This window comes from Hippoglossus hippoglossus, chromosome 8, assembly GCF_009819705.1.
Source record: "Hippoglossus hippoglossus isolate fHipHip1 chromosome 8, fHipHip1.pri, whole genome shotgun sequence".
Taxonomy (NCBI): domain Eukaryota; kingdom Metazoa; phylum Chordata; class Actinopteri; order Pleuronectiformes; family Pleuronectidae; genus Hippoglossus; species Hippoglossus hippoglossus.
This window is the reverse complement of record NC_047158.1, coordinates 388,564-406,794: the sequence shown is the minus strand read 5'-3', so window position 1 is coordinate 406,794 and position 18,231 is coordinate 388,564. Positions and strand designations below refer to the sequence as shown.

The window sequence follows — 18,231 nt, the reverse complement described above, 5'->3', positions numbered from 1 at the left end:
ATTGTTACTTCATTTATTGCATTAAACCATTATTCTCTATGAATAAATTGTCCATTTTCCCCCCAACTCAAAACGACCCTGCAAATGCAATACAGTTGTGAGGGGAAACCGCAAAACATGTTCCTCACCCTCTCCACATCTCATTCTACCTTTTAAGAAGAGTTAATTCTGGGACTGTTACCTAACTTCACGCATAAGCACAATGTGTACGCACACACACACACATTCAAAAGGTAGACTCAAATCTTTCCCACTAGCCATTTGAAGAAGCTCTGTCAACCCTCTTATTCGTTGTCTCCAGGATCAGCGGGCTCTGACGGCGCACCCCTGTGGTCAAAGACAGGAAGAATCTTTGTGAGCGTTCTTTTACACAGGTGCTTCAAAAAGTTATGTTATGTGAGATTAGCTGCTGTAGTGTAGTATGAATTCAAAAGAAGACAATGAACAAAATACATCACACACCTTATAACAGATAATATTGGCTGAGCAATGACAAAGTATAACTTCTCACAACAAGAGAAGTTTGGAAAAGTCTCTGATTTTGTGTTTTATATAACTGTAATACTTCATCTCATGTTTTGGTTTCCTGAATGACCAATAGACTCCAACTGGGGTTCTGATGGTTTAATGCAGGGGTCTTCAACGTTTTTCAGGCCAAGGACCCCCCAACTGATGGAGAGATAGAGCAGGGACCCCCTACTATATATATTGTATAACATTGTGTTTTATAGTTAAACTGGGCCTAGTGCCATGTATAAACATAGCTACCCTGTTATTGTGCATTCAATACTAACCTATTCAAATAATACACAGAAAGATAACGTCTTCTGCCTCCATTAATCCGTTCGCTACACTATGTTGGATTCATGTTAATGTGTATTTAAAGACATTTAAATTTGTGGAAAAAAATTGGTTGAAAAAAAAAATTACAAATTAAAAAAATATAAAAACTTGTCTAATCAACCAAAAATTTCGCGACCCCCATGCAGTACTTCTGCGGACCCCCTGTTGAAGACCTCTGGTTTAATGGAATTGCCACTCTGAAGTTCAGAAGAAGTCAGCCTGTTTTGTTCAATTCACCACTCTTAAAGGTTTGACGTCTTCCATTTTTTATAATGATGTCATATAAAGATTAAAAAAAAAAAAAAGATAGACTTTATTGTCCCAGTGGGAAAATTGCCTTGAACATCACAGTCTCTGCAGTATTAAAGCACAATTAAATGCATTCATCCATCAAGCATTAATCTACATAAACAAAATTTACATATAGTGCAATACAAAACAGCGATCAACAATAACATATACATATTTCAGCCTTGGCGGTGCCTGCTTAGGGGAACCCTGTAACATCTGCCTGAGGGGAGGAGCTGGTACTCAGAATGGAGAACATCGTTGGGTCTGATTTTGTTGTAAAATTACCTGGGATTTGGGATGTTCAGGAACTCAGGAACTTTCAGGGCTGTGTTTAATAGTCAGTTGATCTGAGCCTTTGTATGTAGGGTCAGGGATTGCTGGTGATAACCATATATCTGTGAGGAGCATTATACAGGACTCACAAAGCAGGCTTTTGACAGTTGTTGGAATTTGTCCATCCTATTCCTTAGTGATCTTGCGTTACACACAATCATAGATGGTAGTGAGAGCCAGTGTCCTTTCCTTCTTGCTCGCTGTCGACTGACTCATCTCAGGCTTCTTTTCTTCATTCTCTGTCACCATGATATCTCTTTTGGCAGATTTTCAATCAAAGATTCCTGGAGATATGTATGTTTGCGAAGGGACAGAAGCATGTCTTGTGTATACCCAAGATCATGACTACGACAAAGAGTCCAAAAACACTCATTCTTCTTTTGACATTTATGCACATACTAATGCACACAAAATTAAACGTCTCAAGCGTCCGACTGTCACTGAAGCAGGAAAATGATCACATAACTGCCAAAATGCTGCAGCTCACACTGTTCATGTCATGTGCAGAGCAGTGCCAGCGCCATGTCTTTCTGTTTTGCGCACGGATATTTTGTAACTGACAAACAAAAGCACTTTAAAAAGCAAGAAAATGTTATTTTGGTTAAGTGTTGATGAGATGCAGTATATTTGTTTATTCTTTATTCATTTAGAGGAAGAGATGTAGCTATTTATTTCATCTGTTGTAAAATGTGTGTATGTATCCCTGTTTGTAAGATTTGGTTATGTAAAATGGTGTGCAGACGATTGTGGTGTGGAAAAGTGTTATATATTTAGGTGCTTCTTTTCAAATGAAATAATTTCCTGTGACTTGGGAAAATCTACCTGCCATGAAATGTGTTTCTTTGTCAGAAATTGGTTATAAAAGGTACATTTTAAACACATTTTGTAAATGATGCATATTTGTCTTAATTATTTTTTGTCTGTGGATCTTGGAATACTATAAACATTTGCCTGGATTCCAGTAAGGCACATGTCCTTAGTGGAACACTCACTTACCCTGAATAAGGTGGTGGTGGGGCATCATGCTGCCCACAGCGGTTCAGAGCCTCATTGTAGCTGGGTAGACCTGGAGCAGTGATCCCAGCAAGGGGCACCATCTCTGGGGCTGGACGGCCATCTGCTGCCATCCTCACTGGAGCTCTGTTGAACAAACAGCAAGCAGCAGGCATCCAAATCAGAAAAATTCAACAAACCTTCAATCAATCATCAAATTGTATTTGTATAGCCCATATTCACAAATCACAATTTGTCTTATATGGCTTTAGAAGGTGCGACATCCTCTGCCCTTAAACATAAACAAGAGTAAGGAAAAACTAGTAGAAACCTCAGAGAGAGCCACATGTGAGGGATCCCTCTCCCAGGACATATAGAAGTGCAATAGATGCCACGTGTAATGGAGAAGATCAGAAAAATAACAGTATTTACAACATTGATTAGAAGAAACAGTTTTGTAAGATAATGGAAAATGTGTCTATGTTCAAAGTATTTGTGCATAAGAAATATGTCTGATTCAAGTCCAAAGCAAACATGAATGGTGTCAGTAAATGTGATAGCAAATTTGTTTGATTGTGTTGATAACGTGCTTTCCCAGATTGTGTGGTGTACAATTGAATATTTTGGTGGTGATGGTGGTGCTGGAGAAAAGATCAGGGGTCTCATTTATAAAACAGTGCGTGGGATTCATACTAAAAGTGTACGTGCGCACAAAAGCCGGAAATGGCGTACGCAAAAGAAAATTCTGATTTAGAAAACCGTGCGCACGCACACCTGAACGCGATGTTCACTTTATAAATCACAGTCCACCTGGAAACATTCGTACGTGGATCTGCCTCCAAATCCAGTGTTTCCCCGACCATTATATTAGGGGGGTAATGGTCGCGCGTTTAGATTTCTCCTCTGCTCTCTGTATCGCGCACGGCGGAGTTCCATCCCGATGCGCACACACACACACACTGACACGTGCGCGCACACACAGGTGAGCACACTCCCACCAGCGGACAGAGAGCATCCATCGGAAAACATGTCGCATCAACCACCTGAAAAGCAGATAAAAATATCCGCGTTTTTTAAACGCTCCCAGGGTGGTGAAGACGGCAACACTCACTCTCCTGCGAGTAGCAGCCGGAGTAGCTCTCCTGCTCCGGGTCCAAGTACAGAAAAGAGCCCAAGTGTTGCACACCCTGCCCCAGACAAGCATCAGTCCAGTCACCACCGGATGACAGGTTTTGACCCAGCTTGGCTGTCAGAGGGGAAATACTCCCCCTGGCTGTACAAGACTGATCTTGGTAAGTAAGTAAGGGCCCGTCCACACGTAACCTGGATTGCCTGAATCTGGAAAGAAATGTTGTCGGATCTGCCTTCCCTCCACACGAACCCGCCTGCGGATCCGTGTTCGCACATTTTCTAACCCGATGACGTGAACGCACCACGCCTCGCCTCGCAACCTCAGCCTGAACCCTTATAAATGTTCTTCCAGAAGCCCAGAAAAATACACTGCAGTGACAAAAGCTGCACACTTTGTGGATAATTCCGTTCATGTTTAGTTCAATGTACAGTTCAAAAATTGTTCAGATGTTATATTGACTGCTGTCATTAAAAGAAACACATGAACATCATGATTCCTTTAAGTTTTTGTGTCCGTGTTCGCCGCCCGCCCCCCCCAAGCTGTAAACCTAGGGGAAACACTGAAGTCCGCCCTCCACACGCCCACTTTCAACCATAAATGGTCAATGCAAAGCACGTCATGAATATTAAATTATCCTGCTGACCAATGGGTTTCCACCGTGAGTCATGACAGAGTCACGGCATCAAGCGATGAGAAGAGGAAGCAAAACTTTCTGACACTGACATCAAGGTGTTTGTTAGTGAGGTGGAGGTGAACAGCGATTTTATGGGACAGCAGTGATGTCACTAATAAAGAAAATACACTGATACTCTGCTGCTGCAGTGGATAACACAATGTGTGAGAGTGAGTATGATAGAAAGAATAGAGCCTGAAATGAAAAAAGATCCAATTCAAAGGTGGAGGCAAAAAAACAAAACACCCTCTCAGAATTTGAGGGAACTTGTTGTATTGTCTGTTCATATGTGGGACCCTGTGACTGTCCATGGCGGCAGGGGGAGACGGCCGTTGTCAGTGCCGCAGCGGTTAAACGGCAACAAAGCTCCCACCTGTGTTTTTACCATGCACGATTTGGTTCCAAAGCTAAAAGGTGTCGCTCCCCATGCAGTTTCAACGGGACGGGAAAGCGCTCGGCCGGCGCCCACTAGCTGCCATGCGCGCCGGCCGGACATGCAGGCTGCTGTTTATTCAAGATACAATATATGGGCGGCGCTTTCTGTGGGACACGGGAGCGCAGAAGAGCATTTTGCCTGCATCGCGGGTGGACATGCTGACTGAGACACGGCCCCCGCTGCAAGCTGCCAACGGCAGCCCCATCCGCACTTACGGAATAAGGTACGTGGAGCTGTGTTTTGGGCACCAACGTTTCAGCTGGGACTTTATGACAGCAAAAGTTACTGTTCCCCTGCTACATGCAGATTTCCTGTTTGCTTATGGGTTGTTAGTGGATATCAAGAGCCACCGCCTGATTGATGCAGTGACTTTTTGTTCATATGCCTGCTCACTATGCCTGTATCGGACTTTGTGGGACTGTCCAGCATTGTGACTTGATTCGGTTCAACTACAAACACCACCAAACATGGGGTGGAACATCATATGTCTACTGCTGGCCCACCAGTTCACGCTCGGAGCCGGTGCCTAGACCCAGTAAAGCTAGTTGTTGCTAAGGCTGAGTTTGAGAACATGGAGAGCCTTGGAATTATTCGTCCTTCCAGCAGTCCATGGTCTTCACCGCTGTATATTGTGGCAAAGCAAGGCGGCGGATGGAGCACATGCGGCGATTACCGCCGGCTCAATGACACCCTATCGTTATCCAGTCCCACACATCCAGGACTTTTCTGCCCGCTTAGCTGGTAAAGTCATATTTTCCAAGTTGGACCTAGTCCGTGGCAATCACCAGGTGCCTGTGCACCCACTGGACGTACCAAGACAGCGGTTATCACAGCATTTGGCCTTTTCAAATTCCTTCGGATGCCATTCGGCCTTAAAAAAACGACTGATGGATACAGTACTGAGGGACCTGCCTTTTTTATTTGTTTATCTGGATGATATACTGTTGGCTAGTACTTCTAAGACAGAACACACGTCTCACCTATTGACAATCTTTGAGCGACTCAGTCAGCATGGCCTGATTATAAACCCATGTCAGTGCACTCTTTAAGAAGGGCCAGAGCAGACTGTATCTGCTCAGGAGACTGAGGTCTTTCGGAGTGCAGGGGGCGCTCCTGAAGACTTTTTATGACTCTGTGGTGGCATCCGCCATCTTCTTTGGAATAGCTTGATGGGGCAGCAGCATTTCAACTGCTGACAGGAAGAGACTGGACCGACTTATTAGGAGGGCCAGCTCGGTCCTGGGATACCCGCTTGACCCAGTGGAGGTGGTGGGACAGAGGAGGATGATGGCGAAGCTGCCTTCTCTCATGGACAACCAGTCCCACCCCCTGCAGGACACCATCACAGCACTGGGCAGCTCCTTCAGCAACAGACTGATCCACCCTAAGTGTCTGAAGGAGAGGTATTGCAGGTCGTTCCTTCTTGCAGCAGTAAGACTTTACAACCAGCTCTGCTCCAAGTAAAACTACATGCACCACCACTATGGACTGTCACTTTAACACTTCTCAACTGTGCAATATTCACTGTACTATATTCATTTGTAAAAAATTCTGTGCAATATAAGCTGTATGTGCAATCAATTTACTGTACATATTCTGACACACAATATATTTCTTTACACTGCATATACCGGTTTAATAATATTTATATTTTTTCTGTATATTGTTGTATATTTCTATTTCTTTATATTCCTTCACCCAAGTACTGCATGCTACTTATGTGAGGTCTTCTGCCGCTGTAACATTGCAAATTTCCCCATTGCGGGACTAATAAAGAACTTCTTATCTTATATGCGAGCCAGATAAATGGAGAACAAGCGAAATGAGCCACCCACAAAGTAAAATCCAAATCTGGCCTGATGCTTACAGACTTGAGAAATTTCAAAAATCAATTTCATGAGTTCTATTCAGAAATTTACACATCCAAATCAACAGCTACACAGGAAGACTTTGATTGTTTCTGTGATTCAGTTCAAATACCACAATTGTATGTTGCTTTTAGGGAAAATTTGGACTTGTATTTCCCGTCGTCTGAGGTACAAGAAGCAATTAAAGCATTTCCTACCGGAAAGACGGTGGGACCTAATAGCTTTGGGCCAGAGTTTTACAAGGCTTTTGAAAATTCTCTCATACATCATTGTTGAGAATGATTTGCGACCCTTATAAAAACAGGAGGATCCAAGCCTCCCTCAGCGCAAAATCCTAAATGTTATGTATGCTGTTCATGACAAAGATGATAACCATGTGTGGAGGTGAGGGGGCTGGGAGAGCACCCTCACCTGCTATAGAGGATCAATCAGCGCAGGTGAGAGCTGTTAGCTGATTGGTCCTCATGCTTAAAAGGCAGCGTCTGCGCTGCCTCAGGACGAACCCAGGAGGAACTCAGAGACTGGAGAGACTGGAGAGACGCCCTGACTGAGCTGGAAAGCCAGTCTGATTTATGTTTGATTGAAGTTTATGTTGGTAGTTTAATAAAGATGCGTAAAAGCAACCCGTGTGTCTCTGGCTGTTTGTGGGAGAACCCCGTGGCAAGGTGAATTGCCACACCATGCTATACTGTCTTTAGATGCGCACAAGGTGTTTAACATCATAGAGTTGCCCTATCTAATTGAGACTCTCAGGAAGTTTGGATTTGGGGAGACATTTATAGAATGGGTCAAAATATTATATAATGATCCTTCATCCTTCATCCTCACAAATGGGGACAAATGCAAGCCATTCCCTTTGCAATTTTGCGTTCGCCACGGGGACCCATCGTCCCCCTTGCTATTTAACATTTCACTGGAGCCCCTGGGGATGGGAATTAGAGGGCATCAAGACATTAAAGGTATTAAACTGGGAGGTATTCAGACCCGTGTGACCCTGTATGCTGATGACCTTGTCGTCTGTCTAGGCGACCCAGCAGCCTCCATTCCCATTCTTCTAGAATATATAAACTCCTTCGGGAGTATTTCTGGTTAAACTAGGAAAAGATAGTTTCACGTATCTTGGCCTTAATGGTTCAATGTGTACGATTTTGTGACATCTAGTGGTAAAGTTGCATGTTGCAGCTGAATACCCTTCACCTCACCCTCCCCTTCCAGACATGAAGGAGAACCTGTGGTAGCCTTCAGTTGTCATAAATACTCAAGGTGTTTAGCTTGTCCATTCTGGGCTACTGTAAAAACATGGCTGCCTCCGTAGAGAGGACCCGCTCCCCATTTAAATATGAAGTATTTAAATATAAAGGGCCCATTCTAGAGTAAAGAAAACAACAATTTGTTCAATTTAGATGAAACACACAAGTGAAAACATTCAACTCAATTTCTATTCAATTTCTGCAAATAGATCTCTATCGCATAAATCTTACACACTGGACCTTTAAAGGGGACATATCATGCAAATTCCACTTTGTTAGTGCTTCTACAGGTTAATGTGGGTATCTGGCATGTCTACCAACCCAAAAACTCTGGAAAAAAAACACTTGCGCGTTTTGTTATGGTTCCTCTAAGTCAGAAACGTCATGCTTGAGTGACTGGAATAAGCTTCCTGTGTATTGTGTCGTCACAATACACTGTCTCCCTACATGGCCTTGGCCCACCCCCTGCCCCCCCACACTCGTTACGCCGGGTTTACACCGGACGCAGCAAGGCTGCGAGGCAGCTCAGCGCCGTTTTCAAGCGCGCAGCCGGGCTGTTCACACGGGACGAGCATTTCTCCGCTGGTCAGCCCGCGATTCACTCACATGTGGCATTTGTCTGGATCGTTGGGACTGGGAGGCTGCAGCAGTTGCTCGGGCGCGACCGCTCGCTCTACCATGCGTGAGCTGGAATTTGTGTCAGCGCCACACAGCCAGCAGTGTGGAAGACTTCCGCAGTGTTCAGCACTACTGTAACACTGGCACAAACACACAGAGCCCCCACACTCGTTACGCCGGGTTTACACTAGACGCAGCGAGGCTGCGAGGCTGCGAGGCAGCGCAGCGCCGTTCTCAAGCGCGCAGCCGCCTGGCTGTTCACACGGGACGCGCATTTCTCCGCGCTGGTCAGCCCGCGATTCTGCTTTCTCCGCTTGTTGTTGTACCCGTTGAATGTCGGGGTTCGGGGGTAAATGATGGTCTTCATAGCCCCCCCCACCCCTCTCTTTCTCTCTCTGTCTATTGTGTGCTTGTAGTGGATGGGCAGAGGAGGACATTTAATTATGTCATTGGGAAAATTAAAACTCCAGGACAACAGAAGGGGAATACAAAGTATGGGATGCATATTTGATAATTTATATCATATAAAATATGTAATTTATATCGTTTAAAATCATGGGGGGAGAGGGGGGAGGGGGGAGCTGGCTCATTAGCATTTAAAGGAACAGGCACTCAAAACAGGTCACTCTGTGGAGGGCTGTTTTATACAGGGTAAAAAGGGTGCTGTTTTAAATGATCCTTGTGGTATTTTGACCAAAGTATGTTACAGACATTTCATTAAGACCCCAAGGAACCATATCAACTTGTGGTAAAATGGGCATACAATGTCCCCTTTAAGCTCATGACAGATCAAATGCATCTTTTTAAATGTAACTTTACAGAATCAATAGAAAATCTCGAAGAGTATATTGAGTCCTGGAGAATATCCATGATAGGACAGGTAAATGCAGTCAAATGGTAAGCCCACCTAGGTTTCTATATCTTTTTCTACCCATATATTTAAATAAATACTTTTTTAAGAAGCTCGATTCTATCATTGTCTCCTTCATATGTATGGAATGCCGTTCTAAAATGCTGAGTCAACATTAATAAAATAAATAAATAGGTAAATAAATAAATAGATAAATAAATAGATATATGGCTATGAAATAAACTGTTACGTCTGCCTTGGGATATGTATTGCTGTGTGTTTATGTTAAGTAGGCTGTGTGGCCCCCAGTGCAGGATTGGCTCCCACGGGTGTAAGCATGGCCTGCCCTCACTCAGCAGCACTTGCTGTCGTCCCTTCCCTTTCCGCCCGATTGGCGGATTCCCAGACCGCCCTACCAATCACCGGAGAGCATCTGCCCTACATAACCTCCCGCTGAATCTTCAATCATGGCAGTTGATTAGCAGCACGCCTTAGATCCTTTGTGAGATGTCATTTTTGACTAGTCCTGGAGTTTGTTCGTGTAGGATTTGGATGTTAGAAATTGTTTGAGTGCACCACTTACAGTGTTTTGTATAGCCTCAAGTGAGTTTCGGGGTGTTGGTTATTTTGTGTGTTGTTAACAGATTTAAATTTTATTAGCTGAGGAGTTTATTTTTGTATGTTTTTTTTTGTAACATCATGGACTCTAGGTTAGAGACTTATTTAATTTGATTGAACTTTCATCTAAAAGCTCTGCAAATAAATGACTTTAATTTAAACTGCCAATTCCAACCTGGTATATGTACTTCCCTTACCCCCCACGAGCTAGGGTCATAACATAAAAAATGGAAATAAAAATATATGGCAATAGATATATAAATATAGCATAATATAAATATATAACTGATCCATTTACTTAAATAAATAAATAAATACAATTTACTGATTTCAAAATGATGTTATTTCATAATGCCACATTTATTTATTTCCTCGGACTGTTATTTCATAATGCCACATTTATTTATTTCATGGGACTTTTATTTCATAATGCCACATTTATTTCACTGCTCTATTTATTTCCATTTCTAATATGCAAATACAGGGGGCCTGGTTATCTTCAGACCAGAGCAACTGCACCAGATCATAGGCAGATACCTTGTGGGGCGCCTGGATTCGTGAGATCAGAAGGTCATGCGAGAAAAACAAGCTTTAGTGTAGATAAGATGGATTAATGGTGTCAGAGACAGCATGCTGGCCTTATCTGTTCAAATTGATCAACATGGCTTGTCAGGGGACATCATTTGGCACGCACTGAAGATTTAGGCCCAATCCCATTTAACCCTACCCCAACCCCCTGTTTGAGGGTTATCTTGCCCCTTGAAACGGAGTCACAAGGGGCAGTGGTTGAAATCTTCCCCTACGAATTGGGACAGCCCTTCAAGAAGCCGTTACATCATCAGTAGTCATCTCGAAAAGGTGAAATGGGATTGGGCCTTTGTAGAAGTACTTGGGCAGATAATTGCTCTACAGAACAGAGACATGGATGACAAAATCTTAAATTGTTTGAGACTAATCGAGCATCATGTTCGTGTGCAAGATGTCCAGGAAGTAACCTCTAGCACAGGTGCGGGACGCCCGGCTTTAGATATTCCAGGCGATATGCTCGCTACCTTTGTGTTGTCGGGCCTATCAAAACGAAAAATCGCTAATCTGTTTGGTGTGTCACCCAGCACAATTCAGAGGAATTGGGGGGTGCCCACTCTGGCAGCTGTAGGGGGTGGCTGCCGCGTCGCCATCCATTCTAGGCGGATTGAAGCCTCTCTCTCTAATTCTGAGATGGTCTTCTCTGAGTCAGACATTGCTCCTTGCACCCGCCTGAAGTTTTATTGCATTACTGCCACGTTCAGGTGTTATTCTCCCTCCCATTCAGTCTTGACCCAGTGCTGTTCTGGTGCAGTTGCTTTGGTCTGAAGATAACCATACCCCCTGCATTTGCATATTAGGATGGAAATAAATAGAGCAGTGAAATAAATGTGGCATTATTAGGGTTGCAAAAGGGCGGAAAATTCCGGAAACTTTCCATGGGAAGTTAAGCTTGGGAATCTTTGAAATTTTTACACTTTTTTTGCAAATGTTAGCTTATAACAGGTAACTTAAATGTAGTTGAAAACAAGACTAGGCAAGCCTAGCTCAGCTGGAACCTGGATGCAGCTAGTTGGGAACATTGTCTGCCAGAAACGTAAACCTATGACTTTCTGTTGTTTTTGTACGTCTTTGTCATTACCTAGCATATTGATTACTTGTTACACTGAAGCCATGTTCATTTTAATACCAAGTTTAGTTGTATACAGTAGGCTAACTTTTTACAGCAGTGAGAGTAGGATGTATGTATGTCCACACAAAAGTACACCATCACCTCGATTACTCGCGGCTGTTGCGGTCCATCAAAAAAGCGCGAGTTGGGCTACTTATCAAAAATAAAAGTAATTACCGCAAATTAAAGGCTGAGCAATAAAAACGTCATTCAAAACTCTATTTTAAAGATGTATGGAATGCAGCACACGCTGTGTTTCTTTGAAAAGGATGTAGCTAGCTATTGTAAACCAAATTGACTGTTTTATTTTTCTCTCAACCCGACATGATCAAATGCGTCAAATGAAAGTCCGAAGTCCTCTTGTCCGAGAAAGCATGCAGTATCCATTATTGATTGACAACGTAAACAGGTGACTGTATTTATAGTCCACAGGAACAAAATTGTCTTGCTGGCAAGTGGCTAACGTTAGCAATTCTAGATCTTGCAGCATGATCTTGGTTAAAACAACCAAGATCATGGTTGATCATGGTCGATGACGTCATCAGTATCGCTTTCTCCTCCGCTGAGCCACAGGAGACATTTAACACCTGTGAACTACTTCCCATTAACTGACGTTTATGTGTAAAACTACTTCCCCTTTGCACTTTACATCCATTTCCTCTAAAGTAAAAATATATTCAGAAACCACCAATACTCATCTCCAACATACTGTCACATAGAGGAAACTGCTGAGGTCAGATTTTCTTATTTAAGTCCATCGTTCCTGCAAGTTTTCACTGACTGGGTTCTATCCTGAGATCCACATAGAGACGGTAGAGTTCTACTCACAAATGGATTAAGTCAAAAATGTCATTTTTCTAATTTGTATTAGAAATGTTTGCATGGATGTCTGCTTATGACAAAACAAAATGTTTATATTTATGTCTGTATATGAAAAGGTAAATACAGTTAGTATAAATTACCCCAAAGTTTCCAGTTTATTCCCATTAATTCCCGTATATTCCCGTTAATTCCCATGGAAAGTTTCCAACTTTGAATATTCCCGGAATTTTGCAACCCTAGGCATTATGAAATAAAAGTCCCATGAAATAAATAAATGTGGCATTGTGAAATAAAAGTACCGTGAAATAAATAAATGTCTTTTGAAAAACATTATTTTGAATTAAGTAATTGAATTTATTTATTTATTTAAGTAAATGGATTCAGTTATATATTTTTATTATGCTATATTCATTGCCATATTGTTTTATTTCAGTGTTTATTTCATAGCTTTATTTATTTATCTATTTATTTATTTAATTTTGACTCAAACGGCATTCCATACATATGGGGTTACAAATCACACAGGATATCCAAGTCTCACCTACATAAGCCCACTAAAAAGGGTGGTCTTGGTTTGCCAATTCTAAAACACTACTATTGGGCAGCTAACTCCAGGGCTCTTACCTACTGGAATTGCAGAGGTGCAGAGGCGGAGAGGGGCCCTTTGTGGCTACAACTTGAGGCCTCTGCTGTTAAAAATTCCTCACTTCCTGCACTTTTGTTTTCCAGCTCTGCCCTCATAGACAAGTCAATCCGATTGAACTTTACCCTAATGAATTCTTGAGAACATTAAATCAGATAAAGGTGGCTCGCTGGGCCCCTAGTGTCTCTATACACATACCAATTTTCCAAAATCACAGATTCAAGCCTAGCTCTTTGCACTTTGGAGAGAGAGGGACATCAGAACTTTCCTATATTTGTATATTGATAGCCAATTCGCTTTATTTAGTCAACTGAGTACGAATTTTAATCTTCCCAACTCACATTTCTTTTTAGATATTTTCAAGCTAGGCATTACGTTTAGTGAGAGTGCCAAGACTTTACGTCCCCCACCACCACTAACTCTCTCCATGGAAATTTCTTGCTCCCTCCGGGCTCCAAGCATCTAATATCAACATTTGTAGAATGTCTGGCTGGTCAGGTTTCTTCTGACCTCATTAGGGAGGCCTGGGCTAGGGACTTGAACTCGGATATATCAGCGGAGCTCTGGGAAGTGGCAATGACTTGGATTCATTGTTGTTCTATAAATTCACCCTACAGATTAATCCAGTACAAAGTGATGCATAGACTGCACTACTCAAAAACAAAGCTGAACCGCATTTTCCCATCGGTCTCTTCTCAATGTGATTAATGTGGCTCTGCTGAGGGTTCACTGGCGCACTACTCTGTATAACCTTTGGACTACAATTTTTCATCGGCTCTCAAAAGCCTATTCTAATCCTTAAGGGACTATGAGTATCATAAATCTGATTTTAATTTGCAATTTGTTTTCAAATGTTACACATCTGGGTAAACTTACTGGGCTGACGTCTGCCCATCCTTCTTTTTAGCTTTGTAGAAGTAGATTCCCAGGACAGTGGCAATAACAGCAGACACTAGGACAGCCAGGATACCTGCCACCAGCCCCGACACATCCAATCTGGGTGCATACGCTTAAAAAAACAAACATAATTACCATCAAAACATTGTTTTTTTTAAACTGTTGTTTAGTGTTGTAAACTCTTGCTCTTAAACTGTTTTCAGATACACTCTTTGGTAGGTAGTATGCCAACTTCCCTCAGTAATTCGTCAGTGGACAGTATAACCAAGCAGTTCAAATAAGTCTAATATAAGCAATGCAATAATAATAATAATAATGGTCATGGATAGTATTAATCCTTTAAAGCATTACCTTGACTGTTGACATAGTTGGTCCAAAATTCTTCCTAAAAATGGATGCAAAAGAAAATTGAATGATATAGTTTCAATAGAACTGAAGAAAAGACACATTAGGAGTTATTAATCAGTTACATGCATAAACAGTTCTCTCTACTCAGATTGCAGTGATAATTGAAAACCATTCAAAGATGCTTCATTAGAGGAGAAGTAAATTCAATTGAAAGCTTACAATTATTTCTGATTCCCTTTAAAATATTCTTGGTACTGTTCACACAGTTGTCACACAAATGTTCAGGCAATGTTCACCACCCTAAACTGTAAGCTGAGTCTTCAGCTGGGCAACTTTGAAAAAAGCTGTCTAGTTTCAATTGGTATGGAGAAGGGAGTCAGTGACAACCAGCAGCATTACCGTTAGAGCGTCGTCCTCAAACACCTCTCTGGCCTCCTCACGGCTGCACATCTCCTCGTGACACTCCCTCTCCAAGTCGCCAGACACCAACAGCTCAAAGTCCCAGCTGTTATAAAGCAGTGTGCGCGACAAGTAGGAGGTTGCTGACTGCTCATCCAACAACACAGGCTCTCCTGAAAGACACAGGCCTCATACACTTACAGAGTACATACTAACTGAAAGCAATACAACCCCCATGCCCCCTAAGCCTATACTAAAATGCCCTTAAGGAATATTATTTTTGAGACACATATCGTAAGTTTTCAGATGAGACAATTGCTGAGGTTAAAGTGGATTGACATCAGCTTTAGTGTATTAATGCTAACAACATCCCCAAAAATTATCCTAAACTAAAAGTATTCCCCCACAAATGCACTGTTCCCACTGGAGACAAAAAAACATGTCTCCAGTGGGAACAGACCCGTAGCCAGTAATGCTCCTAGGAAGCATCAGCCTGCCCACATAATTCACTGGCCCACATACGCAATATGCTCAAATACGCATCACTTTCTCATACTACTCCCCCTTACTGATTACACCCGGTCTGGTCTGCTGACCAGCTGGCCCCCACTGTTGTGATTGGTCAACAGATTCCAACATATTTAGGAAATGTCTCTGCTCTTGCTTTGCCTGGGTTTGTTAGTGGGTTTGCCAGACTAGCTGCTGGACGGAGAGGAACTCATTTTACTGCAGATTTAGAGTTAGACTGATTGAGCATATTAAGAGAATAACACTGATGACATATCATCCAGAGGGTGAACATCTCGAGGTTTATGGGACTAATAAAATAGAGAAAGAAGTGGAATGAAGGTGTTATTTTTTAAATGACCACATTAATTCAAATTAGAGAGAAAAAGGTATGTGACTTAAAGGAGTGATGTGAAAATAATATGAAATACTAAAATAGTTTCAAAATTAAAATGAATTTTTGAAAGATAAGCTAAATTAACCTAGACCTCTATTGTTATACTGAGAGCGAGACATATTTTTTCTTCTTCTCATCCTCAATGTAAGAAGACTAAATACAAATAAAAACAGATGGATGAATTATATGTTACTTCTGCTTTTGAGGTATTAACCTCTTGAAGTGCAACGGCCCAAAGTGCCTCTTGAAGTGCTAACTCAGGCTAAATGTCCATGATCATAAACACAAAGAGCTTCATCAGAGTATCTGCCGATTACATTCCCTTTCTTATGTCCTGAAATTATATCTCATAAAAGTGAGGTATCTTTCTGATTCCATGATAAATAATTAAGAGACTCACAAGCTACATAAATGTGTCAGTAAGTTCAGAGTGCCTTTCTACAAGCTGAGCAGCTCTGAGAGCAGACGTGTTGTCTACCTTGAGCATGCCTGGAGGTGACAGCACAGTGGGCCAGCTGCAGTAGGGACAATGCCGGGATCCACATCTCTGGTATGGCTGCCATTGTAGCAAACAACTACATGGAAAACAACAAGAAACAGCCACTGTGGATTGGATTCCAACACTTGTAGTCTGAAGGATAAGCCTCTAACACTTACCTGTCCACTGCAGTTTACTCTGTCTGTCCGGGTTTCTGGGAGAACAATATTGCTGGTTCTGCTATATTTTCAGTAACATGTAGGCACACTGTGGACTTCACACTAAGGTCTGTGTTGAAACTGTCTGCTTTCCCAAACCTGTTGAACAGCATACCAGCTGGGTGGGAGGAACCTCCACAAACCTGTCTATTTACTCACTGGCTTTGAGTGCATGCTTGCCTTATCCACACCTGTGTGTGTGTGTGTGTGTGTGTGTGTGTGTGTGGGTGTGTGTGTGGTTGTGTGGTGTTGTCTGTGGTGGTGTGTGGTGTTGTGTGTGTGTGTGTGGTGTGTGTGTGTGTGTGTTAGACCCACATTGCTAAAATTGACACAGGTTGTAATTTACCTCAAATTAAATAGAAATAATAGACAGAGAATATGTCAAGGTTTCTTGTGTTGCCTATTTCACTAATTGTGTTTGTGTAGTTTAATGACATGTCTGTGAAGTTGCCACTACTTTACTTAAAGACAATAAGTAATAACTAATAAAAACATTTTTGACTTGCGATGCAAACTTTTGATAAAATCCAAAGCTGGTTTACCAACCGGGCAAAGTGAGCAATCTGCAACAGCTCCAAAGACTTCTAGGTTCACTGCCTTACAAATGCGTTTAGTTTTAAATTGTAAATCAGTCAATTAAATGAGTTCTACAATTTGAGTCACTGATATAAAATATCAAAAATATTAGGGGATCAGAAGATGGAGTGGATCGATGGTTTGATCCCAGTCACCAAGTCACAGTTACTGTGTGCCAAAGTATCCTTGAGCAAGATACTGAACCCAAATTGCCCCTGACTGCTGTGCCAGTAGGGTGTCAGTGATGTAATAGACAAAGTGCTGAACATAGATGCACTGTGTGAAAGCACTGTACTGTACAGCGCTTTGAGTGGTCATCATGACTAGAAAAGCCCTATATAAATAAAGGGCCATTTACCATTTATCATTTGTTTCACACAGGCATATTATGCGCTGGCCCACACTATGTATCATTTCCTGTTAATTACTTAACAATAATACCTAATACTAAACTGTAACTACTTAACAGTAAAATACATCTACCCTAGTGTAGAGTTGGAACTGGTACCCAATGATCATATGACCAAACTATCACCTACAACTCCAATGCATTAGGGAAACTGGATGTTGGAGAGGAATCTTGTTCATGGACCAGTTCTGATACAACAAAGTTACCAGATTTAGGGATCAGCTCCAAAAGTTTGAAAAGTCATTAAAAAATGTCACTGATAAATGTTTAATTACATATAAATTTACATATTGAAACCAAACTGTCAAACACATTACAAATGGAAAAAAACCCTACTGATATTTTTTCTTTCTTGGTGTACATAATCATGAGTTATTCTTTTCTTGCAAATAAAGAGCAGAGAAAAACCTGCTTCAAGAGTTTACAATGTAGTCCAAAATAGTGGCAGCCACACAAAGAAACCCTCCTGTATTTGTATTCCAGCCTATTATGAAGGACCTCTTATACAAACTCTCAACGTCAAAACTTTCAATTTCACCTTACCTTCATTAGTGAATGTAGAAGGCCAAGTTGTCATTATTTAAAATTTTCAAGTAACCTCGGTTATGTGATAACAGTTGGTCTGACATTGACACCGTTGACATTAATCCAGTTTCTAATTGAAAACTTCTTCCTCTTCTAGCTTGTTAAGGCTGGACCAGGAGCTTAACCGAAGTACAACCTGTTATGCCCCTTGAAATGTTTTGCCAATCTGGCACATTTGCGTATTCGCAGGGTCTGGCACATTAAGTTCCATTCCAAACCAATTAGTGGGGAGTGGAAGTGTGTTATAAAATCCTCCAATGATGAGTCTGCATTGATGCTGCCTTCCTGAGTATATGTGACACTAGCCGTTTTCAGACATGACCTGCAGATAAAATCTGGGGGGTCCGGAAT

At 41.8% G+C, this 18,231-nt stretch overlaps 1 protein-coding gene across 2 annotated transcripts; it reads right to left on the bottom strand.

Annotated features, from left to right (window-relative positions):
* On the bottom strand, positions 1-16,392 carry prrg2 (proline rich Gla (G-carboxyglutamic acid) 2). Of its 2 annotated transcripts, XR_004614811.1 has the most exons (8): positions 16,272-16,392; positions 16,093-16,189; positions 14,711-14,883; positions 14,315-14,348; positions 13,943-14,075; positions 2,464-2,607; positions 217-327; positions 1-185 (listed from the first exon to the last, which is right to left on the bottom strand). XR_004614811.1 is itself a non-coding variant. In XM_034594551.1 (7 exons), exons 2-7 carry the CDS (start codon positions 16,175-16,177, stop codon positions 285-287), a joined length of 612 nt encoding a protein of 203 aa, XP_034450442.1. In that variant the 5' UTR covers positions 16,178-16,189; positions 16,272-16,392; the 3' UTR covers positions 1-284. The 2 variants fall into 2 exon arrangements, 1 of the variants encoding a protein (XP_034450442.1); XM_034594551.1 differs by having other exon boundaries at positions 1-327.
* Between the last annotated feature and the right edge of the window lie 1,839 nt (positions 16,393-18,231).